Source organism: Schistocerca cancellata, chromosome 2 (genome assembly GCF_023864275.1).
Source record: "Schistocerca cancellata isolate TAMUIC-IGC-003103 chromosome 2, iqSchCanc2.1, whole genome shotgun sequence".
Classification (NCBI taxonomy): Eukaryota; Metazoa; Arthropoda; class Insecta; order Orthoptera; family Acrididae; genus Schistocerca; species Schistocerca cancellata.
In genome coordinates, this window is record NC_064627.1 from 837,696,351 (window position 1) to 837,723,220 (window position 26,870).

General features: G+C 42.2%; 1 protein-coding gene across 1 annotated transcript in view; it reads left to right on the forward strand.

Annotated features, from left to right (window-relative positions):
• LOC126162750 (ATP-binding cassette sub-family C member 4-like) overlaps window positions 1-26,870 on the forward strand; it is a 229,314-nt gene that overhangs the window by 116,729 nt on the left and 85,715 nt on the right. The window contains exons 9-14 of the mRNA XM_049919432.1: window positions 7,224-7,406; window positions 14,845-15,131; window positions 17,831-18,014; window positions 25,099-25,218; window positions 25,294-25,368; window positions 26,608-26,673. Coding sequence (XP_049775389.1) covers window positions 7,224-7,406; window positions 14,845-15,131; window positions 17,831-18,014; window positions 25,099-25,218; window positions 25,294-25,368; window positions 26,608-26,673 — 915 coding nt within the window. The remainder of the gene's footprint in view (window positions 1-7,223; window positions 7,407-14,844; window positions 15,132-17,830; window positions 18,015-25,098; window positions 25,219-25,293; window positions 25,369-26,607; window positions 26,674-26,870) is intronic.

Here is a 26,870-nt window from a genome sequence, read left to right on the forward strand (position 1 = left end):
CCGAAAAATGCCTCTTTATTAGTAGTACAGTAAGTAACTTCACACACGCAGATCGCCAAAGCAGATAGCGGCCATTGCTGTCAAAGAATGCCGCTCGGGTCGTGAACCTAATTAGCGGACTTGTTACGCGGAATTCTGACACACAGCCGTGCGCCATGGGAATGACTCCGTGAATTACTTCAGCGTCACCGAGGCGCTGCCACTAGCAAGTTAACGGAATGAAACTGGAAGAATAAGATGTTGAACTTGGAAGAAAGAATATTGGTATTAGGAATTCAGGAGATGAAAGGTATGGAACATCAAAATGAATTCAAACTCTGTGATGAATGTTCTGTCTACTCAGTTGAGTAACTTAAAATTCTCGTATACCGAGACAGCTTTAATTTGCCATTCTCTCTTTTCTACTTTCTAAAACTTTTCACATGATCCCCTCCATACATTATTGGATCGGCACTCCTGAGAGATGACATGACGGAAAATGACTCAGTACCTTCGAGATTACAGGTAAGTGACTGCTATTGTGAAACTTCCCCATTTTATAAAGTCTTGGCCTGGATCGTTATGGGTTCGAGGCCCGGGCCGGCACACAGTTGAATCTCTCAAACTTTCATTACAGTACTCATTCCGCTACTTTTATGGGATTCATTCTGGAAATACAGTTGGAGAAATAGTTGCAACTGTGCACAGGTACGCGCGTAAGTGTTGGAAACTGAATACATTTTATTCTTTCATAGTTTTTTAAGAAAAGTTGACGATCGAAGTATGAAAATTACGATGGTACAGAGTTAAGTGACGTTTGTGTTATGATTAGTTCTGACGCCGAAGTCTCCAGAAACAATGCTTTTCCTTGTTCCACTTTTCAGTGATTATCAGAAAGCATTAAATATTTCATAACGGAGAAGTTTTTCACAAGGGTGGTGATAGGGCCTATCAGTTCTGTGCATTGGCATGCAGCCAGATGCACAATCTCCAAAAACTAGTAATCAGGGGAAAGGAAAACAAGTCGGGAGAGAGCAGTAATATTTCCTCACAAACCGCATCGAATTACTACTAAAGGCAAGCCAGTCAGATATGGCGAAAAGATGATCCCTAGCGTGTTAATCAAATTGCGCTTTTGGTGTGGTCTGAGAGTAGTCACACGTTGAGGAATTTTACATAGTGCCACAAAGACATCTGAATGTCGTTTACATCGGAAAGTTTGAAGCAGATCGATTTAAGACTACAGCGCCTTCAGTGTAAAATGTCACAGGGTCTCAAGGCTTGGATGACCTTTCAAATATGTAGAAAAATCTCCGTCTACTGCATCATTTTTATACACAACTGTACTTTTTTTTGTATTGACTATATTGTATGTATTCAACTGTGCGTAATAGATGCATTCAAATGTGCATTCCAGACCTGCAATAACAAATCAATCTTGAAATGTTCTATTTAGGTGTAACATGTGTTACAACAAACACGTACCCCGTCTTGCAATGTAAACATAACGTGCTATAACTGCACAAAGACAAGTGTCACACCCAAACAGCACATTTCAAGAATGATTAGTTATTAAAGTTCTGGAATGCGCAATAGAATGCATCTTTTGTGACCGGAAGATAGTCTCAATTTGGGCAAAATCAGAAGTCTAAATAAAAAAATACAGCTTTTGATGCAGTTGCGAACATTCATGAAAGTAGTATATGAAGGTAGTATGTTCCCGAAAGAACAGATACCATTGATAACCGTGCAGCTTCTCTAGAATGAAATGATAATTAAATTGACACCCTAGCTGCAAACCGGCGTTGATATACATCATTGGGGACATGTCGAAAATGTGTGCCCCGAACGGGACTCGAACCCGGGATCTCCTGCTTACATGGCAGACGCTCTATCCATCCGAGCCACCGAGGGCACAGAGGATAGTGCGCCTGCAGGGACTTACCCCTTACACGCTCCACGTCTATTAGGCGCACTACGAATGTAGTGGTGTGAACATGTTGGAAATGTGGGTCTCACATGAAGCGTGCAAGGGATAAGTCCCTGCAGGGGCACTATCCTTTGTGCCCCCGGCGGCCCAGATGGATAGAGCGTCTGCCATGTAAGAAGGAGATCCCGGGTTCGAGTCCCGGTCGGGGCACACACTCTCAACATGTCCTCAATGATGTATATCAACGCCTGTTTGCAGCTAGGGTGTCGATTTAATTATCGTTCATGAAAGTTGTCAAACACCATCTACACGAACATTTCAACATCTACATGGTTACCAAAGCGTAATTATTCCATAGCAAAAAGGTATGTGGCCTTAGCTACATTTCGTTTCTTTCGAATAAGTAAACAAGACGACTTCCACCCAGAGGCTAAAAATCCACACTACATACTTAAACAGTAGCTACTTTTATAAGGGGACTCAAGTGAAAGTGAGACGGCTGGAATAAGGTAAATAAGCTCTTTATTACTTCAAAAGTAATGGCCTTAATTAATAATACATTTGTCCCACGGTGAGACAAGATGGTCAATGGCTTCGTGGAATAACGTTCACACTTCCCTGCAGAGCCATGATTGTACCCAGGTGTGCGCCTCTTCATCCGAAGCAAATCGATGGCCACGAATGTCTTTCTTCAGAGCTCCAAAAATATGAAAATCGCGTAGAAAGAGACATCGGGAATACGTGGGGGATGTGTGAGGGCTTCCCAGCGAAAGTTCTGCAGCGTATTCGAAACAACTTTGGCGACACGCGGGGGATCCACATGTTGTTTGGACTACTCTGCAGAAGTTACACGGAGCTTACAGTTTACCGTGGACATCAAATCACAGTGGGTTTTTCCCATTAACAAACTTAGCCAGAGGTCAATAAAAGGATAGGTAACAGACAAAAATTTTACGTCAGCTAAGAAGTTATTTCTCTAATGTCGTCGAAGAGAAAACTTTGTGTCTATGAAATATTCGAACCTATTTTTCTTGAACCAGCAAACGGCAGTTCTTTGCCTCATTAACAGGTCGAATGATCATATCCCCAAAGTAACAAATAGATAATAGGTGTTACAGCGAAGGCACCTATACAGACGAATATTACGCTGCATATGTCTTCCAAAAACAAATAGTTGGATTTTTTGGTGCTAGTTTCAATTTCGCTCTTTCGCGCCAGAGTTAGGTCTGTATCACCGTTGTGGCCACCTATGTAATTTGTGTTCTTGAGTTGGTGTATTCTAATATGTACTGCTTGTAAGCAACTGCCTCAGGGAAACGCCGCTTCTTTGAGCAAGTCGATCAGCAGTGGATCCTTGCTGGTGTCTCGCTGGTTCACCAACGTAGCTTTTTGGACGACATTTGGTTATAAACTTAATGACCTCCTCCCTGGAGGTGATTTTTTGACTACTAATCCAATGAAAGTCCTTCAGAGACCTGTATAGTGATGCTGGACACACCATTTCCCACAATGAAGAGAAGATCACAATGGTCAGTGTCACGACAAAAACCAGCGACATCTACAGAACAATGGGCTACAGAGCCTACAACTACTTCAGCAGTCACTGAGAAGTTGGTTTGTATCGTAAATTTCTGTTCGTGTTTCTGTCACGTCAGTTCAGAGATGGGCCCGTGCACTGTGCAGTCAAAGAGAATGAAGAATCATGAATAATTTGAAATGCCCTCGACACAATACTGGTACCTGAGTTCCCAGAATGCTCTTTGTACAGTCGCTTGGAGAAGATATACTGGTGTCATCACAGGGAAGTAATGGGAAGAGATAAGTTGGGTGAATGAAGGATCTAGATTCGTCGAGGCACCATTTTGGATCGAGGTATGACACTTCACATCTTCGTTTGTGGCAGAGGAATGCGTTTAGCACCCAGAAATTCAGGGATATAACATTTCAGAGGCGATGCTGGATATACTTAACCTTTATCAACAATAATGCAAGTCGTCATCGATCTACACGCAGGTGACACTGTTCACTGCATGATCCAGCCAGTAAAGCGTCCAAGATTGCATCTGAAATGCACTGGGTTCAAGATAATTGGGTACTTTACTGTAACTCTCACTGTTCGTTGGATGTGAAGCACGTTTATTTTAATGTAAAGGTAAGTGTAATAATACTTACTGAACAGTGTCCTTCGACGTCTACGTCTTTCTCCCACTTTACGGGTAACAGATTTCGTGACGAAATTGTTCTTTTCCTTTTAAGGTCATAAGCTCATGGAGCCAGTTTTCGAGAACGTTGTGTGTGTTCAGAATGGCCATGGTGCCTAGACCGAAACAAATTGTAATCAGGAGGCGGCGATATCTGTTCACTTGGTGAGTTGTGTGTGACATCTCATCGGAGTCCCTTCAAGGTTTCCTTCACTCGGTTTGCAACATGTGGCTTGGAAATCTCATGAAGCAGAATGTCTTTGTCATGGATGAGCATATTGCAGCCATTTGTCTTTTTAGTGCGCAGTTCAGATTAAGTAATTGTGCTACGTAGCGTTCAGCATTCACCGTTTGACTCGGCACATCACACCGACCAGGACGCATTTTGCCACCCACCTCAAAATTGTTGTCACTCAATCTTCGAAACCAATCTCTGTACGTTATTGTCTGACAGATGTTTTCACACGCTCGCACTAGCGAACGGCAACTTTCTGCAGCAGGTTTCTTAAGATGGAAGCAGGAGAGTAACGCTTCCCGCAAATGCCGCTTTGTAGGTGCAAAGTACTCCACTCGAAAGTCACACACTGATGTGAAAGTTCATCTGTTCCGTTTATTAGGTATCGTGTCGCTGTCAGCCATATTGCACTAGTGAAATTACTGTCTTCCGTTCAAGAGCGAGAATTAATGCGAACTGTCAGTAGCATCAACTTGGCCAACACATTGGTCTCTACAAACTTCAACAAAAGCCTTTTTCATGAATAGAACATAATGTTCCTAATACGGAGAACCGTCTCATAGACAGCACCTGTTGTAGCTACCAAATATTCGTGAGCGCTAGTGGCTTCTGCATGGCCAACAAAATTACAACACTAGGAAGAACAGTACCACCAAAATTTTACTTGATGCTTATGTATACTATAGTAAGAAGAACAAATGACTGTTTTTGGAGGCGTACAATTTGCAAAGATCAGTACCCAGATACCACATGGCAGCAGTAATGGCTCTAACCTAACTCGACATCAAATCCAATTGAAACTGGAGAACAAATACGGGTACGTCATTCAATGCTGGTTGAAGTCTATGCTAGAGTTCATCACTGGTAGTGGCTGACAGGTGGCAGCTTGCCAGTGTCTCGACAACACATGACCAGACGTTTTCGGTGTGTGAGAATCGGGAGAACGTGTAGTCCAAGGCAACAAATTACACCATCTGCATCGAGATAGGGCAGAGGAACACAAGAAACGTACGGTCTTACCTTATCTTTTTGAGAGACCTGAAAATTGGGCACAGATACTGGTACTGGCATGTCAGAAGTGTGCCTGATGGCCACCCATACCATCACACCAAATACTGGACCCTTCGACAATGAGGATTGCAACATTACTTCTCCTCAGGACCTCCACACAAGTGTACGTCCACTGTGACGCTGTACACAGCATCGGGACTGGGCTAAAAAGATTACGCAGTGCCAATCATGTGTTCAGTGTTATCGCTGGATGCACCACTGTCGGGATATATCTCTCTGGTAACGCATCGACGGAGCTAATATAGTCATCTTGCTTAACAGACTGCAGTGCTCCGTACTTCTTTGCACTGTTTGTGTGGACAGTTGCCTTGATGCAAACAACTCAGTTCTTGACCCCAGGCACATGACGAGGCCGTATGGTCCAGCACTACTGAGCAAGATGTCTGTCCTCTCAGGCGCTAGTTGCTTGGAATCACTATATTCTTGCATGCTGTGGAGTATGACCATCGTGAAATCCCCGACTATGCAGTCGGGGGGTTCACGTAAGTACGATCCAGACAAATGTGGGCACCAAGTTTCACATAATGATAAAACATAGTGTCCGCAGGCCACGATCCTGCTGATAACCAATTCTAACATGGGCTGATGGACGTTTCTCCTTAAATGTAGAAGGTCGGTGGCGTTACACATATCTACTCTAAACAGCTGTGCTAAATGCTAATCATTTGCATTCTCTCTCTCACACACACACACACACACACATACACACACACACACACACACACACACACACACACACACACACTTCGTCAGTTCGGCATTTGTTGCATACCGCCTAGATGGTGTTAAAATTTCAATGATCCACTGTGTATTTAGAGTAGTGTTCTACTATGTATGGGATTTTCCAGTATTTAACTTTGTCTGAAATTTGTACCTTGGGTTTTAGAACTGTAGTTATTACATCTTCTTGAAGAAAACAATAGACTGGCTGGGTGAGATTAAGATATGTGAACACAAAATAAGCGGTCTCGCATATACGGATGACTTAGTTGTGATGGCAGATTCGATTGAAAGTTTGCAAAATAATATTTCAGAGCTATATTCTCACAGGATGGCAACATAGAGAAAGAACTGGAAGCGAGGTGTAGCAAAGCTAATGCAGTGAGCGCTCAGGTAAAATCTACTCTCTTCTGCAAGAAGGAAGTCAGTAACAAGACTAATTTATCTGTGCACCGTTCAATCTTTCGACCAACTTTGTTGTATGGGAGCGAAAGCTGGGTGGATTCAGGTTAGCTTATCAATAAGGATGAGGTTACGGATATGAAAGTAGCTAGCATGATTGCAGGTACTAGTAGGTGGGAACAATGGCAGGAGGGTGTCGTCAATGAGGAAATCAAAGAAAAACTGGGAATGAACTCTATAGATGTAGCAGTCAGGGCGAACAGGCTTAGATGGTGGGGTCATGTTACACGCATGGGGGAAGAAAGGTTACCCAAGAGACTAATGGGTTCAGCGGTAGAGGGTAGGAGGAGTCGGGGTAGAGCAATGAGAAGGTACCTGGATTCGATTAAGAATGATTTTGAAGTAATAGGCTTAACACCAGGAGAGGCACCAATGTTAGCACTGAATAGGGGATCATGGAGGAATTTTATAAGGGGGACTATGCTCCAGACTGAATGCTGAAAGGCATAATCAGTCATGATGATGACGACGACGAAGACTTTGTATGCCAGACACCTTTTGAATGGACTTAACATTGCAATCGCTGCTGTTGTTTCATGAATATCCTCTACTTGCAGATACCAATGTAACACAGCTGCATAGTTCGTGTGTTGTTTACGGCAGATGTGTGTTTTGTGTTGGTTAGGAGTTCCTGCTGAAGCCGGAGGTGCGCGACGTGGTGCAAGACGACGGCCTGCAGCGTGGCGAGGTTTCTCTGTCGCGTGCGACCGCCTCCTGGGACGGCAGCCATAGCTCGCTGTCCGCTGTGTCGCTGCGCATCCTGCCGGGACAGCTGTGCGCTCTGGTCGGCGCCGTCGGCTCCGGCAAGGTGGGTCAAATGAGCATAACAGTCAAGTACGTGTCAGCATGCACTCCTTGGTAGGAGTCCAGGATAAAACTGGTCAGTGCGTTATGTATTTCCATGCCGTCGTCGTCGTCGTCGTCGTCGTCGTCGTCGTCGTCGTCGTCGTCTTCGTCTTCAGTCCGAATATTGCTCTGATGCCGCTCTCTGTTACTATAGCCTGTGAAAGTTTCTTCATTACCTAATAACTACTACAGCCTACATTCTTCTGAATCTGCTTACTGTGTTCATCTCTTGGCCTTCATCTAAGATATACCCCTCCCCCACACTTCCCTCCAATACTAAATCTGCTATCCCTTGATGTCTCAGAATATCCTTCCTCCTTTTAGTCAGGTAACGCCACAAACGTCTTTCCTCACCATTTCTATTCAGTGCCGCCTCACTAGTTACATGATCTACCCATCTAATCTTCAGCATTCTTCTGTAACACTACTTTTTAAAACCTTCTGTTCTAGTCTAAACTGTTTAAAGCATGTTTCATTTCCATACATAGCCACACTTCGTACAAATAGTTTCAAAAAAGGCTTCATAATACCTGACTCAATATTAAGATGTTAACAAATTTTTCATCTTTCGGCAAGCTTTCCTTAACATTGTTAGTCTACATTTTATATCCTCACTACTTCGGCCATCATTTATTTTACTGCTCCAATGGCAGAACTCATCTACTTTGTGTCTCGCCTCCTAATATCATTCCCCAAGCATCACCTGATTTTATTCGACTACATCCCAACATCTCTGTTTTGCTTTTGTTGATGTTCATCTCATATTCTCCTTTGATAAGAACGGCCATTCTGATAAATTGCTCTTCAAAGTCCTTTGCTGTCTGACAGAATTAAAACGTCATCGGAAAACCTCAAAGCTTTTGTTTCTTCTGATGAACATTAAGTCGTCCTCCAATTTTTACTTAGATTTCCTTTACTGCTTGCTCACTGTAGAGATTGAATAATATCGGGGATAGGCTACAAACCTGCCTCACTAGCTTCGTCACCACTGCTTCCCTTTCATACCCTTCGACTCTTAGAAATGTCGTCTGGTTTCCGTACTGCTTTTCGGTCCCTGTATTTCACCCCTGCTACTTTCAAAATTTCAGAGAAAGTATTCCAGTCAACGTTGTCAAAAGCTTTCTCTAAATCTACAAATGCTGTAAACGAAAGTTTGTGTTTTCTTAACTTATCTTGGAAAAAAAGTCGCAGGGTCAGTATTGCTTCGCGTGTTTCTACATTTCTCTGAAATCCAAACTGATCTTCCTCCAGGTCGGGTTCTATGAGTTTTTCCATTCTTCTGTAAAAATTCGTGTTAGTATTTTGCAACCATGACTTACGAAACTGATAGTTCGCCAATACACCTGTCACTATTTGTTTTCTTTGGAACTTGATTTATTACATTCTTGAAGTATGAGGGCATTTCGCCTGTGTCATACGTCTTGCACACCAGAGGGAAGAGTTTTGTCATGACTGGCTCTCCCAAGGCTATCAGCAGCTCTGATAGGATGTCGTCTATCCCTGGGGCCTTGTTTCGACGTAGCTGTTTCAGTTCTCTGTCAGTCTTCACGCAGTATTTTATCTCCTATCTCACCTTCATCCAAGTTCTCTTCCATTTTTACTATATTGCCTTAAAGTTCATCTCCCTTATATAGACCCTCTATATACTTGCACCTTCCACCTTTCAGATTTACCTTTTTTGCTTGGGACTGGTTTTTCATCTGAGCTGCTGATATTTATACAGTTCTATTTCTCCAAAGACCTCTTCAATTCTCCTGTAGACTGTATTTGTCTCTCTAGCGATACATGCTTCTGCATCCTTACATTTTTCTAACCATTCCTGCTTGGCCGTTTTGCACTTCGCCGTCCATCTCATTGTTTAGACGTTTGTATTCGCTTTCACCTGCCTCACTTCCTGCATTTTTATATTCTGTCATTTCATCAGTGAAATTCAATATCTACTACGATATTCAAGGATTTCTACCAGGCCTTGTCTTTTTACCTATTACATCCTCTCAGCCTTCACTTTAACTCGAATCATCCATTCCTATTCTACTGTATTACTTTCTCCTGTTCCAGTCAGTTGTCTAATGCTCTCTGATACTCTTAAAAACCTCTGGTTCTTTTAAGCTACACATGTTCCATCTTCTTAATTTCATACCTTTCTCTAATTTCTTCAGTTTACTCACCTACTACATTTCTTCTTTTCCTTCTCCAACTATAGAATTACAGTCCTGCATAGCAATTAAATTTTCTTCTCCCTTAACTATCTGAATAATTTCTTTCATCTCATCAAACATTTCTCCAATTTCTTCATTATCTGCAGAGCTAATTGGTATATAAACTTATACTGCTATGGTGGGTATCAACTTCCTCTCTATCTTGGTTATGGTAATGTGTTCAGCATACTGTTCATAGTCGCTTATCTACATTCCATTTCCTTATTCATTCCTAAATACACTCCCGCATTACCGCTAAGTAATTTTGTATTATAACTCTGTATTCAACTGGCGGGAAGTCTTGTTCCTCCTGCCACCGAAATTCACTAATTCACACTGTAACCAACCTCAACCCATCGATTTCCTTCCGTAAATTGTCTAACCTGCCTGCCCGATTAAGAGATCTAACATTTTACGCTTCGTTCCATAGAACGTCCGTTTTATTTCTCCTGATGACACATCCGGAGATCCGAATTGGAAATTATTTTACCTCCGTAATATTTTATCCAAGAGGATGCCATCATTTAACTATGTAGCAGAGCTGCAGCATCCTGGAGAAAAAAACAACAGCTGTAGTTTCCCCTTGCTTCCAGCCGTTCGCAGTACCAGCACAGAGGCGATGTTTGCTTATTTTACAAAATAACAGATGTCATTTGTCCAGAGTTTTGGCCATGCAACCCCTGCTGCCCCTCTACAGGAACCACACGTTTGTCTCGCCCCTCAACACATACCCCTTCGTTGTGGTAGCACCTACGTTACGGCTGTGTGTATCATTGAAGCACGCAATATATCCCAACAATGGCAAGGCCCATGATTCATGTGGGGAGGAGTCTTTGGGAATAGTAAAAACAGAAATTCATGCCATTTGGGAAGTACCTTAAGCCAAAAGTTTATATTTCAAGGACAATATTTTATACTGAAGTCAGTACAAATCGTAACCACATATTCGCAGTTATTTTGCAAACGGCTCGCAGGCGAAACCATGTTTACCGGAATGCAACTGAATACTATTACGATGAACAGTATAGAAAAGTTTTACACGCTATCCCTCAACTGGGCGCCCTAGCGGCCGCTTGGATCATTTGGACCTTAACCGGCCCTGAGTGTAATAGAAATTGTCTACATTTGTGAATTGCATTGAAGCGATCGCCATCTTGTACCAGTAGTCTATATATGAATTACACTCAAGCTTTATTGTGAAACTGTCGTACTCGTTTAGAATTACATACATCACACACACATTAGGATATTTGAGTCAAGGAGTGCTGTTCAATGCGCCCGTTAATAATTCTGAACTGAGTGTTTAAAGATCAGAAATCAGTGGTCGGGAATGAGTATCAGAAACCATGAATGAGCAAAAATGAGTAAGGTGAGCGTCTACTGCATTCTTTAATTTTTATCCAGTTTTCATTAATTTAGTGAAATGTTTGTCGAACATCTATAAGAAGTGAATTATTTCCACCATAGTACCGTCATCGTTGGATTACAGTACATGGTACTTCAGATAAGCAAGTAAAACCACTCCTGCACGAATGTACTGCTACGCTGTGTGTACAGTCGGCTGCGAGGTGTGTCGTGCGTGCTTTACGAACAGCCTCAATTTACCCATGCAGTCAGTTAAAGTATACTAGCATAAAGTGTAAATAGCATATTGGAAATACGCCGCCAAAACTTTTGAACTGTGCAGGTGCTATTTAGCTCCTGTACAGTATGTAGCACGTTGTTACTAAAGTAACCAGTGACAATGCTCTCTAACTCGACAGTAAACTGGAGGCCATATCTCCTCATTTCTCACCATTTGTTGTTCGGTCGCTAGGTAAGCAACTGTGACAACGACGGTAATGCAACTGTGACAGAGCTTCTTCAGTTCCGTTTGGTACACACATGTCGACGTGGGATCGACCAGATGGCGAATGTTGCATTGCATCAATGAACATAAAAATTTGTTGGTGCTGTGGACATAAGAAAGAGCTACAAATTACAGAAAAAAGTGCAGTCGCAGCCTTCAAAACGCAGTCCATACAAATTTTTTACATAAAAGATATACAAGGGACGATCAAAATGTTTTCGTCTGAGGGCGTTGCTGCAGCCTATATGCAACGTAGCTCAACTCTGATGCCGTTATGTAAGCACCGACATGAGCAAGGGATTAGTGTGGCATTCGTGTCTTTCCGAAGGATGTGTACGGGGCAGCATGCCCCTATCGGAAACCGCCGTTACGGGATGGTGCTCCAAGTTCCGTGCTAGTCGTGGTTCGTCAAAAGATGGCGGTCGATCTGCGAGATCAGCCTCATCCGTTACTGACAGATGGTAGACACTCCCTATAGTCCTGAACTCTCTCCACGCGATTATAATGCCTATGTTCCATTAAAAAACGGCCCTAAAGGGTCCAAGTTTCTTGTCGGATGACGATATCCAGAAGGCAGTTAAGTACTTCTTCACGCAGCAGGACTCGGCCTTTTACCAAATGGGTATCTTCAACCAGTGATTCGGTGGTACGATTGCCTCAGTGCTGACGGCGAGTTTATCTGATTGGCATACCGACTGAGGACTGTACGACTTCTAACGGAAACTTTTTGATCGCCCTTATTAATGTGTTACGTCAACTTAAGATGAAAGTAAGTCCGAAAACTGCCATGTCATAAATACACCTGTACAAAAAGTGCTGGTTGCTATAATTCTGCAGGTAATAGGGATAAGCAGCAGTGCGCACAATTACAGACCAGAGGGTTTTGGAATATAAGTAATTTGTTTCACCGCAGTGCTACGTTTCAGCCACTAATGTGCTGGTATTTACTTTCCGGCTCACAACTTCACATTGTTCAGTGAGGCCGTAGGACAGATACCACTTCGAAACAGTCCTTTTGTCCGTGCCTCGGAGTGTATGTAGCGTGGTACTATGTCCCTTTCGCGATCGCGGCATGAATCTACGCACGAGACAAATAGGCGGCGTATTGCTATGTGGATTTAATTGGAATCGTTTGACGGACAATGTGTCAATCCTCCGGACACTGTACATGTAAAACCAGTTTACATAAGGACCGCTAATAATTAACGCTCTGTGGGAAGCCAACTCCTATTGCGAGATAGGCCCACTAAACTGACGAGTATACGTAAGCTGCTAACAAATCGCACACCGCCTCCAATTTCTAATAATTCTCGTCGATAATCTGCACAACAAAACAGAAATAAATTTCAAAGTCAATAGGAAAACAGACACGCAAAACGACTCGTCTTAGGTTCAACAAAAACCGCATCAAATCAGCCTCGTTAACTAAAATACTAACCGTCCACAAGCACACCACCTCCGACCATCCACATCTTCGCACGGGAAATGTCCTTGTCAGTTCTCTCAACTTTCCGTACTGGGCGGAATACTTGGTGCAACAGTACGTCTCCGAATACGGAAATCCACTAATACCTATCAGTACCTCCACTGCAAAGTTCCCTTGATTCCAATACTCAAGACGGCTACTGATCGACTGCCCTCGATTTCGCGAAATCCGGAAGAGCTCCACGAAGTTACGTAACGTATAGGCCTTTCAGCCAACAAGAGTAACCGCATGCAGGCAATTTCGTTGGCCCTTATCCACTCGAGCTAATCACTCTACAGCAAAATACTGCCTGCAGCTACGGGTTTTTAGCGTTTGCTTTCCAGCAGCTGCTTCGAAACAACTATCATCCCGGATAAATAATAGCAGCCTCTTAGGTCTCCCCTGCAACCCATTTAGGATGATTAGGGAACACTGGCCCACCACAACTAGGCTGTAGGAACTACCCCCTTTCCCACCAACCGTACCGCGACTCTGGCGCATCTGTCACAGACGACGCCTGTAAATACACTAGCTGATCAAACTATCCATATATAATGTGGAACTGATCACTAGATGTCACGAGAGGCGCGCTTGCCATTTAAAACGGGGCGAGAGAATTGTGTTGAACGTGGAGAAGCAGTAACTGTAGAGTGGGTCGCTCAGGGGTGCTCACTGAGCTCTATCGTCGACTAGACGTTCGATATAACCTGAGTAACAAATCCATCGGGACACATTAGCCCTTCTAAAGCTGCTCAGTTCGATTATTGATGTGACAGAATGACAACGCGAAAGAGCAACCACAGTTAAACCAAAACCAAGCAGACGTGTCTTGACGGACACTGCCTGTAGAGCATTGAGGATGGTGGTTGTAGAAAATTGCATCAAATCAGCAGAAGAAATAACTCGTGAAATCCAGAGTACTACCAGCAATCCAGCTAGCACGAAGTCTGTACCTAGTGAGTTGAAAATGAGGTACAATCGTCGAGGAGCTCCTCATAAGACACGCATTTCCGTAGTCAGTGCTAAACGACGCTTGAGGTCGTATAAAGAACGGTTAAAAAAGAGTAACATCGTGTCTTAGTGATTCCATTACTGGATATACCAGTAGTTAGAAAAATTGACGGAACTTCAGGGCGAAAAGTCAAGATGAGGCCCACTCTCATAGATACATTCACAAAAATTCCAATCGCCATCCCATGCACAGAAGAGTAGTGCCCAAAATATCAGTGGACGTGCTAAGAGAATCTGTGAACTACAGTAGGTCTACTTGGAAAAAGAGCTCCATCGACCAAGAATTATTTTCCGAAGAAATAGCTGTGTAACGGTGATAAAAACGGTACTACACCCTAAAAGATCTGAGTCTTTCAATGAAAAAGAACCAGCTAAAGGGAAATTTTCTCCCATTCGTAAAGTGTCGCAGAGAACATTAGCAGAGTGCTAAGAATACATAGTATTGAAACAATGTAAAAGGACCCAAGTCTGTCACATAACAGAGCAGTCGCTCGTCCCGCGCCCATTTGCGAATGAAACAGGAAATGTGTTGCCAGAACTACCCTGCCACACATGCCTTACTGTGACTTTCGGAGTATTGATGAGACGTCTTGTCCCTATTTCATAATAGTAGAAAGCTATAGGATGCTGCCATGTGGCACTACCATTAACTGCTCCAGTGGCCAAAAATTCATAAGGAAAAGAAGCTGAACAGCTTTAGGCTGCTGAAACGGAAAATTAGTCACCGCCGAATACTCTTCCGAAAATGTAAAATATGCCCACTCTCTTACAGCCCGCAAAATAATGGTCGTAAGAGATATTTCTATTATCTCTCTCTTCAAAGGCTTAAAGCACTGGTGCGGTTAACTGACTCTTCTTGTGCTTCCTGTTGTTACAGAGTTCAGTGCTGCAGGCACTGCTGGGCGAGCTGCAGCCATCGGAGGGCCGCGTGTCGTTGAACGGCCGCGTGGCGTACGCGAGCCAGGAGCCGTGGGTGTTCGCGGGCACCGTGCGCAACAACATCCTGCTGGGCCGGCCCTACCAGCACGAGTGGTACCGCAAGGTGGTGCGCGCGTGCGCGCTCGAGAGGGACTTCCAGCTGCTGCCACGCGGAGACGGCACCGTCGTTGGGCAGAAGGGCGCTACCCTCAGCGGGGGGCAGCGTGCTCGCATCAACCTCGCCAGGTACTGTCGCCCTTTGAAATACCTCCGTGTAAAATTAGTCTCAGGTGGATCTGAAAGTAATGAACATTGCTGCCAGTAGATAATGGTACTGTCTGCACAGTACTGAATTGACAGCACCATCAGGGAAGCGCTACTGTGAAATGTAAATAGTGCAAAGGCAGAAAAAACACTCGACATACACCTAATTGCATATTATACCTCTGTAGACGTAACAGCCGATATTCACTCTGACATAGATTGGACAAAGGCAGTCAGTGTGGGATGTCACTATCTGCCCAGCCTTGACATCACTAGTGCTGCAGGTTTCTGATGTTGCTTCTGGCGTATGGCGTGTTTTATTCTGACAGTCGAGACTTTCAGTGTATTCATGGCTCGGAACTTCAAGGGCCAATCAAGATGTGAGATTGCTCCTGCATGTCCTTCAAGCAAAGCACTGGCAGGTGTAGTCCAGTTGGTGCTGTAACTGACCTGTGAGGACATGCCTGCTAATTTTATAGCCATCAAGATGAAAATTAACAAAACTGTTGTGACTAGACGATGCTACTTCCATCTGGCCACAACTGTGGTTCTTTGATTGTGGTCGCAACTGTGGGTTCTTTCATTGCTCTGGGAGAAGGGTCGTTGCGCTAGAACACATGAAATATCAGTTCGCTTTATTACATAAATGAATAAAGGATTTACTAAACTTTGACATTTTTTACCACAGGATCGCGGATAATTCAGCTGTCACAGACTAGCAAAGCATCACTTTATGCACTAATTAACAAGTTGCTGTCTTAAAGTACAATGTTCTACGTTAACACCACAAGTTCATCTGAAACTACTACTCGTTCTAGACGATGATGTCCTAGACGATACTGCAGCAGATGGCTTGAACTGGGCAGATCTCTTGCCAGCTCGACGCTTTATTGACCTCAGTATGAGGGCACTGCTATGCTGAGGGGGAAGGCGTGGTCTCAAGGACCGTCTTCCATATGTAGTTACGATTTGCAGCGAGCCCTCGTTAATGTCTGTGATATCAATTCGCGTTGCCAACTTCAGTGTGGCAACGCAATCTCTGTACGACACCAGAAAAACCTTAGCAAGGAATTCGATATATCTAATACAAGGTACTTGCCACATCAGCAACCTGCTACCAGACAACGAATATATCTCCTGATCATCACCATAGGCTCTCCTCCAGTTTGCAACGGCCGTTTCATGCTGACATGAGGACATGTTTACAGAGAGCAGGACTCCACTATTCACACATTTTGTCTGACAAGCTTCTAGCACTCCACAGTCCACTGTTTCTTTTCTCAGACATTACTAGGAAACCTTTACTAAGAGTAACCAATCAGCTATTGTAGACATCTTCGCTCCAACAGTCCTTGTGGTGAATGTCCGTGAAAATTATTTGCGAAAGCCAAGCACTAACCATGGTAATACCTGTCTCCTACCAAAGTAACTGTTAGTCACAAGTGGTGACACTCATTGGATATTTCGGTCTATCATTACTGTTGTTATCTAACAAGTCTACTGAGAATTTCTCATAAACAGAGTTTCTCTGTTGTTAAATCATTAAGACGGTACCAATTAATGCACCAGTGAAACCAGCGTTCCATTTCAGAGGAGGGCCTTTGATTTATCTGAAAACTATCTTCCAGTTTTGTCATTCCGTTACCTCGGTTTTGCTTACACTGTGGTTCACAGCGAACGAGACAAATACTGATGTTGCATCGTCTCCGGGTATCTAACGTTGCGCTACTACAGCAGTTGCCGCCAGCCACCTTGTCCCATGCTTATCTACAGGCTTCTGAAATTGTCTTCTACACGCCAAGTGGCTAATTTTTCGTGCGGTGAGCTAATACTAATGGTGCGACGAATACAGTATTTTTCCAAAAGACTGAAAGAACTTACCGATGCAATGGAGGCACTCATCTAATTGAACACACAGTTGCCAGTGGAAATTAAATATTTAAATTCCTTAATAACATCGACAACATAAGAGCGCAGTACATACATTTCACATTTTAATCAAATTTCACATTCACATCTTCTGCAGGCATCTAACCTCTTCCCTCTGCTTTCTAGAGTTTATAAAATTGCACCGTCACAACACCACTCAGACGACAAATCTCCAGCCTGTCTTCATTTAACGACTACTTTAATGGAAACCATATCTGGAGTACGTAGTTCCATTAGAGAATTAAAGAATCTATTTTGTAATCATCTCATCATCAAAAAAAAAAAATCACGTTTATAGTGTAGCTATCTCAGTAGCGTCTTATGGGGCTATTGCTAAATATAAATCAAAATGAATGTGCTCTTAGTGAACTGCCAATCTGCGAAATGCAGTACGTTCCTTTTAAAAATACACAGATACCAAAATATTTAGTGGAAATTGGAAATCTGTTGCGGATACCCCATCCCTCTTTCCCACAAGGAAAGACCACATCACTGTAGTAAGAAGCGCATATAATAAAATAAGAATACGTTACTGGTCTACCTACCATTTGATTAATTAGGCAATATGAAGAGTGTAATGTTTATCTTTGAAACTTTAGACAATAGTTTCACCAGTTACGCATTCCAACTTTGATCTCTCTCCACTTGTACTAAGAAATCAGCGCAATCTCCTAACAGCTTTGAAACCAAAGTATGTGAGACGTGCCGTGGTTTTAGCATGATTGGTTTAAATTTCGTTTATCTCGTTCCAGGGCAGTATATGGAGACGCGGACATTTACTTGCTGGACGACCCACTGTCCGCGGTGGACACACACGTGGGCAAGCACCTCTTCGAGCAGTGCGTGTGTTCTCTGCTATCTAACAAGACGCGCATCCTGGTCACTCACCAGATTCAGCACCTGCACGCCGCCAGCAACATCATTGTCCTCAACGAGGTGTGTATTAGTAGACAAAACCTTAACAGCGGCTTCGCCGGACAATTAGTTATGACACTCCACGAAATGTGTTTGTATCTGAACACTGCTAGCTGGCTGAAACAAGAACCTTCATCAGTGGTCCTAAAACTTCAAATTAACACGAAATTTTCGGTAAAATTACAGTGTCTAAGGTATGTTACTCTCAGTGATCAGATGCGATTTTTTTTTTTGTCTACGCTAACAGGTCTGAAGCATTAGCTGTTAATCAGCAATGATTAAATGCTCATCACGCACCTTACGTAGTGGCAGAGGACTTGGGTCATATTTCGGAACTAAACAGGATGTCAGTACCTGAAAATAGAAAACACATAGGCGTGTTAGACTCTAAAGACGGCATTTATGCCGCAAAGCAAATGCTAAGTCACAAATACGAGTTGATGTAGTAGAAGTACAAAGTATTAATCGGACTTAGTTAAGTGAAACAAAGTATCGTAAGTAATAAATATTTGAGAAGTCGGTCGTCAGAATATCGGGTTAAAACACTGTATCAGAAAGCCAATAAGGTGAGTTTGCTGTTAATAATGCAATGAGCAAGTGAAATTAATATCCATGTTTCGTGAGAAAAATTCCTTTGGTAACTAGCTACGGTCTGAAAATTGCAGAAAAAAATGCGGATCCAATGTTTCTTAAAACTGTTGTTGCATCTCCCGTGTTACTAGATGAAAGCCCAGGTATACCACAGATGCACCACCACTACCACGCTGTGTCATATTTGCTGTCAAATCTCGTGAAGTGGATTTTTTTTATTTTACGTACTTGAAGATAAAACAAGTTAACGTCGCCCTCGCGTAAGTGAAATATAGCGATCCGTTGAAAGAATTACTTACAGCAACAGCAAATTCCAGAAATTATTTTCTCCTTCAAAGCTCTAACCAACCATATGATATTAAGTAAGGGTAGCAGACTATAATCTAGAAATGAAAAATGTTTCTAAGAACTTTCACTGTATTCCAGTAGCCAAAAAATTACTAAAATATCTTTGTCTTCATATCAAAAACATTTTTTGCGTCATACCTTTCTTAACATCTTGTTTTCACCAAACCATTTCAGTGTACATACGCTAACATCTATCATTATTCCCGAACATCCTGCAACACCTCCTCCTCCAAAGGACCACGGAAAATTATGTTTAATTATTTTTATGCGGCTGAATTAAAATTATACACACGCTATTCGGCTGAAAGTCACTTGAATGTTTAAATAACTGACAAACAAATCGCGTTGACGATCAATAGAAGAGTTCTATAGCAAAAGCCTCGCCTTTCGCTGAGCGTTTCTTTCTCCACAGCTTATAGCATTTTTTGCGCCATAAAAAGCAAAATTTTTCTCTATTTTTTCCACTCAGTATAAAACATTTCACTTGAGCTACGAGCTAAGTGCTGAGAAAACTATATGTATTTTTAGGGCACAAAACACGCAGCTCCCGAACCGAATTAGCTAATCCTCCCATTGGAAATTCACAAGAAAATATGTTGACTTACAGTATGGCATCCACTACGTGTGACTTAAAGAAATGGTTTTTTTTTTCTCTAGCGCAGCGTTTGACTTATTAATCTATGCGTTACTCATTATTAACCAACTGAGTTTCCAAAGGTTTACTATTTATATCACATAAAGTACTACAGAAATTTGGCAACAGAAGAAAAAGAAAAAAATGGCTCTGAGCACTATGGGACTCAACATCTTAGGTCATAAGTCCCCTAGAAGTTAGAACTACTTAAACCTAACTAACCTAAGGACATCACACACACCCATGCCCGAGGCAGGATTCGAACCTGCGACCGTAGCAGTCCCGCGGTTCTGGACTGCAGCGCCAGAACCGCTAGACCACCGCGGCCGGCGAGAAGAAAAAGACAAACGTCATTAGGTTTCTTGGAAGCACTTAACAGCAATGAACTTAATTCATTATTCTCAATCACAAACATGCCCCCGGCAGCCCCCCCCCCCTCCAAACCAAGCGACCACACCTCACCACGTGTTCTGAGTAGAGATGGGCAAAACTGTTCTTTTCATAGATTGGATCAGAACTGTTCACTCCCTGAAATGAATGAGCTCTTTTTCATGACTCACCACTCATTTACAATAGAAAATAAATGGAAGGCACATTGCCCTTTAAACTTGGTTTATTCCACTACTATACCTGTATTTTGATCTTATTTGATCCTATTTTGAAGTAAAACAGATAATGAGTAAGAATTTTGTATTGTTTATTGAAATTTACACGATATGACAAAGTTTTTGATTATTGATTTATTTTGCACTATCGTGGTTTTCTGGGTGATTGGAAAATGTTGTAACTTGAGATTTACATTAACAATATATTTGGCTATAATGTATTAAAATTTCATTAACCTCATACAAATACATCGCAAGCCATATATTTTTAAAGTGAATGTTTCCTTCCGAAGACGCCTAAAATCGCAAAATCCGTACCAGAATAAGAAAAAAAATATAAATTTGACTGTAAAACGAAAGTGCTGCATATAACCTTACACAGAATAAAACAAGGAAAATATTGGTGTATCACATTTTGTGATACGTTTATCGGTTTGCTCGTAATTGAAGCGTAAATTCGAGTGTCCATAATAAAAAATCCTATAGTAAGAGGAGTCATCAGGAACCTAATCTAATCAGTTTAAACAAATAAAAATAAAATAAAAACAATTGATGTATACATAACATAATAATGTAATATACATAGCGGTATTACTACGAAGAACAATATCCAGTAGGGACGAACTCCGATGCAGAGGCGCTGAGTCGAGCAGGTCGAGCCGTGAGCTGTATTACTGCGTGAGCTGAGACCGCAGAGACCAGAGTGACACCTGAGTCGCTTTGCTCGACGCTCTGGCTAGAGTCGAGACGGTGGGGTGAGTGTTGAGCGGGCGAGTTCCGAGGGTGGGGGGAGCGGTGAACTCACCCGCTCCGAGACAAATCGTCCGTTCCCTTGCGAGCAAGTTGTTGCAAGTAGTTCCTATGTTATCCGCTAGGTGGCTCTCTGTCCTGTTGCTCGCATTAACTGCCCAGAGGGCAGGATGTGCGACTGAAACGATCGCCGACAGAGTGCGATGTGAAGTTAAGCTGCGCCAGACACTGCAAGCGGCAGACGACGCACAGAGACAGCACGGCATATGTGAAACACAAAATCCAATGGGGCACTGCACAATGCAGGCAGCCAAGGTAGAAGCAGGGCAGAGGCCGGCGCTGGCTGTGTTGTGTGGCGTGCACTGTGCTCTGACCAGCAGAGGCGCTGCTGATATGCTCTCTCTCTCTCTCTCTCTCTCTCTCTCTCTCTCTCTCTCTCTCTGCCTTGGGAAACGTTTGGAGCTACCGTTCTTTTTTTCTGAATCACTGATTGTTCACTCCTTTGAAAGATTCAACTCCATGAATTAGTTCAAAAGCGGATCCCCCATCTCTAGTTCTGAGATCTGTTCTTGACAAGAACGTTCTCTTCCTTCTGAAGCGCATGCTGAGATAAAACTTTGTACTATGCGAAACGCATCAAATGGATCGGACATGAATTCATTCCATACTTCACTTTCACTCTGCAAGAAATCTAGTCAACATTTTTGCAGGTAGTGACTAAACATGGAACATATGGAAAGAGGCAAGCGGGCACCCAAATGGCGTCTCGTAGGATTAGCCAACTAGCGTGCCTGTGAATCTCCGCTGTCCTGAAGAAAAAAAACGTGGGCATGGTTGAAATAAGTGAGCAGCGAACGTGAGTACTCCTTGGTGGTCTTGGGGGCCCAGACCATAATGGCTAGCACGAAGTAGCTCGCTCTTCAGAATGACACTCGAAACGCTTATTGCTATGATAGATGAGTAAATGTTCCCTATTTCCGCCCTTAACGCAAATAACGAAGGAGGATTGCAACTGCCAAGGAACTAAGGGCTGCAAATTCCAACCTTTTTGACTTGTCTTCCATAATCCGCCTGCTGTTGGTCACCACGCTGTCACAGAGTTCGGCTATTAAAACTTGTATAAATCACAAATGAAGATGTCAGCATTTTGTCTCTGATGGAACAACAAAAAGTCATAAGGATAGTAGAGGTTTCTATTAGGTAATGGGTGAAACATTTAGCTACTTGCATCACGACTACGAAACTGTTTCCCCTTCTTTCGTTGGAAGTATCCCACCGAAGTTATCAGTATAGGAGGTATTTGTGGAACAGCTAGCAGATAGAAAGGCGATAAACTGATTTAAATCATTTAATCATTTATTTCATTTCTGGTTGATAACTGAGATACTTTCTGTTCAGGTGGCTGCAGAAAGTTCATATATGTGGGGAAACAGCTATTAACGTGTGTGTTTCTATAATACAAAACCTCAGTTTTTATTATTTAAAATATGTTCCACTGTACAGCTGCCTGACATAACAGAACAATAAATTTTCAGTGGCTACGTCTCATGCATACAAATGTGAACTGCAGCCATTTGCCTTATATGGCAAACAATAGTAAAGTTACTTACATAAATTTAATAGCTGGTCTTTCTTTTTTTTCTTCAAATACTTCATCTTACAATCCCTTTGACAAAATAGCATTGAGTGCTGTCATTAAAACGTCTTGAGCTTCCAGCAACGTCAATAGGTTACATTTCAGTAAGCGTGCGTCAAAATCCTCCTGAACTACCGACAAGCGGTGAATAACAGCCACGTGGTCGGTGGCTTCATGGTCACAGAACTATTATACCGCTGTATCGTCAGGCTTGCTGAGTCCCTAAGCAATCGACTCAATGTTTACCACACCTTTCTTACACGGGCAAATGGTTTCTAAGATAACGCAACAAAAGAAGCGATTGAAATTAAAATAATGAGCGGTCAATAAAGACGCCACCTGGCCTCAGCACAGCTAGGGATACGGAAAAAGGTATATTTGGTTATGAAAAGAGCACCACTGTCATTCCAGGCATTATACGGTTTTATAAGAATGAGGACATGGATTCCAAAGCATTAACTATGTATTGACAAAGGGCGATGCGTAATTGGACGGAAACTAAATAATAATCATTTCAGCTTAAGGCTCGAATATATCACGCTCTATAGCCGCGAGATCAAGTGTTCGTATGAAGATGCAGGGGATAGACAAAAATATGGAAACGCCACGAACACAACACATCACCATGCCCTGCCCCGCGTAGGAAACTCCTTGGTATTCAAAACAGTTTCCAGTCGTCTGACAGTCGATAAGGTTTTCAAGGGAATTTTATACCATTCTTCCCGAAAAATAGTTAAAATTCGAATAACAACAATGAAGGTAGATAGCAATCACGCAGTCTTCTCCACAAAGTAGAATATAGATTCTCGGTAACATTGAGATCTGCTGACTGTTGATCAGGATAAATGCGACTGCAGTGACTTTTGCAGCTGTCATCTTCTTATTTTGTGTCACAATACTCTTCAATGACCTTCTGTCACCATACTGCCGGCCGCGGTGGTCTAGCGGTTCTGGCGCTGCAGTCCGGAACCGCGGGACTGCTACGGTCGCAGGTTCGAATCCTGCCTCGGGCATGGATGTGTGTGATGTCCTTAGGTTAGTTAGGTTTAAGAAGTTCTAAGTTCTAGGGGACTTATGACCTAAGATGTTGAGTCCCATAGTGCTCAGAGCCATTTTGCACCATACTCAACACACACTTTCGTCTCTTTTTGTGATTTAACGGGTGATGTCTATTTCCCCTGTATGCGGTATAAATCTTCCGTACGGTGCCTGTTGAAACACCAAACACTTCAGCTTCCTTGGTAATGCGAGCATCCACCATACGAGCACCAATTTTCCCACGTTCCTAATTCACTTGGCTTTAGCATAACGCACGCAAAATAACACACAACACAGTTCTGACGACTGACGCGACGTATTAAGCACATTGCGAAGGTGACGCTCGCGGTCAAGTACAAACACTACTACCTGAAGGCCCGGCTACCATCTGCATAAGCGTTCAAACAAAAAGTTCTCGCTGTTTCTTCGTATATGTCTCCAATCCCTATACGTCTCAGTTTTATAGAATCCAATCAAACTGCTGTCAGAAAACCATAATGGTTAACATTCATGTTCCGTCATTCTTTACTTTCGTAGGGTATCGGCCTGTACTGCTGCCCTTTACATCTTCCAACCATCCTTAGAGTTCAGGGATCTACCTGAGATAGTAAGACAACAGTCCACATCATGCGTTGTTCCTAATTCATAGTAGAGCCGTTTTTGTAGTAAATAGAATATCACGTAAATCTTGAACTGTTCGCACGTATCACATTAATGAAAACATTCACAAAGATATTAATAAAATTAATAAAAATTAATAATAATATGGTTATTCTTCATATTATACTGCAGCTTTCAATACATATCGATAAGACGAACATCGCTAGAGAATGATTTGGGGCAGCTGAATTGAATGGGTACGTAAAATTCTGCTTTAAAACTCATTTTGCTTATAAAAGGAAACAAACCGAAGTTTTAACTCGACATTGTGCGTTCCATAAGACATGTGAAGAGCAGTATTTGTTTGTGCTGGTTCGAATTACACATTCTGAAATCTAAATTGCAAATATCCGCCGAAAAATGAGAGGAAATCCGTCTGATGACTCTTAGGCGGGACACCCTGTATATATGCGCCTAACAACTTCACATCAAATTGCTTTTGACCCGTTAAAGACATTACTGTAATCTGTTTCCACCTAGTCGAACAATGATGCTGACACAAACAGCAATGCGTTCATAACTTCATGAACAGATATATATGCATTGACGTTATTTTTTAAATGGAACTGTGCTATTTTTGCCGTCAAATACTAGATCCTGATGAGACAAATTCAGTGATGTAACTCTGTAGTAAATCTAACATTATATCATGGAGCAAAAATACATTGAATACAGGCATTTTAGTGCTGTTTCTTTTTAGCACTTTGTTAACCTAAATTACAGTTTAATGATAGACATTCAGTGTGTGTGTGTGTGTGTGTGTGTGTGTGTGTGTGTGTGTGTGGGCTCGCGCGCGCAGTTTTTTAAACGGTATATAGAGAAAATGTTATTTGCTTTTAATAGGGCAATGTTGAAGACCAAGGAACTTTCAAGGAACTGACCGAAAGAAGCAAGAGCTTTTCGGTGCTGCTGTCAAGTGCAGACGAGGACGAATCACCGGGAGAGTCGGGCACGCCTGAACTCGTAAGTACACAAATGCGAAACCTCTTACCTAATACTCAAGTATTTCGTAACATCCTAATAACTGTCATTTTATAGCAGGAGTACGAATTCCGGAGGCTGTCGAGGCTGTCCCTGTCTCTGTCCAAGCGAGCATCATCAGTCTCGACAATGGTAAGTGCGAAGCATAACCATTCAGTAGAAACTGCCAAGAGGACGCTACATTTTAAATTCAGACTGTACCATACAAAATTTGAAGCTGATACAGTGAACTGCTGCTTCACTTTGTACGAAATTCATAGACCTGAAGCGTCTAGTGAGATCTCTACTGCTGTATTTTAAGTGAACGACCTCCTCTGTACCTTGTCTCAATGAAACACGAGCATTGAACATGTATTGAAGTAGCTTTTTGGCACTGAAAATACGTTCTTGCCATTTATAAGAATAGTAAACAGAGCTTTCTTTCTCTGGTGATACTAGCAACAAAGAATTTTTACCGTTCCAAAGCTGGATACTGCTAAAAAGTAAGATGTTCTGTTGCAAAAGACAAACATTCGATTTAAGTAAGTACTGTTCTCTCTTGAGGTGCGTACTCGGTGCCAACAGTTACCTAATATCCCAGGCAACTACTGTCTGACAGCTGTTCTAGCTGTAACATTTCCTTGTGACGACATGAGGCATTACGCCTCTGCACTACTTGAAAATCTTTGTCCGTTATAAAGACGACATGGTTTAAAAATTGCACTACTGCTCGTAGGTCCATCTGCTACTTAAGAACAAACAGGCTACTTTTCCGTTTTACAATAATTTTATTGGAAATAAGTCTAATGCTTTGGTAGCTAGGTTATTCAGAAATATCATTCATCTGCACTGTTAAGGTTTCCAAATTATACTCCAAAACGGCCAATAAAGTAAATAAAATTGAGAGGTTTCAAAAAGTTAAACATTTAGTGTCTTGAAAACAGGAAAATTTGAAACAGTTATCTAAATTCTATATACTCGTAAATATGTGTAGTGAGACAGCATTCCTCTAGGTAACAAAAGCCTGAGGTAAGATTTTAAAATTAGCAAGATTGTTGCTTTAGTCTTAAAATGCTCCAAACATCACGGCATTAAAGCCTAAAAATAAGACTTCTAGCAATAAATTCAATAGTGCAACAATTTTCTCTCATTCTTAGCAACAAAGTCTATTATCACTAAGAAACTCTCACTTCCTTATAAGCAGAAGTTGTATCTTTTGTAGCAAATGTCAAATACTGCCATCTATTAACGTAACGTAAATTTGCGACTCATCTTAGCTGCTACATGTCAGGTTACAAATAGGTAGAAGCAAATAAACAATTACGAGACATCACTTTGTCCTCATTGTAGAATAATTTGTGCTGATTCGTCACTAAATGTTTCATTTTACAGGAAGAAGACATCCGCAGAAGTTCGCGGCTTTCAATATCACAGAAAAATACAGAGCTCTTTAAATTGGTAAGAGACAGTCGTTAAGACTCAACATTCCTGATAAGACGGCTTCTTCTTCTTCTTCTTCTTCTTCTTCTTCTTCATTCACTTGAAGAATGAATTTACACGTTGTAGTTGGCATCCCGGCTTTGGTCTCTCTACTATTCCAAAACTCTATGTATTTATTACGGTACTTCTACTTCGACTCTTTCTTGATACTTCTC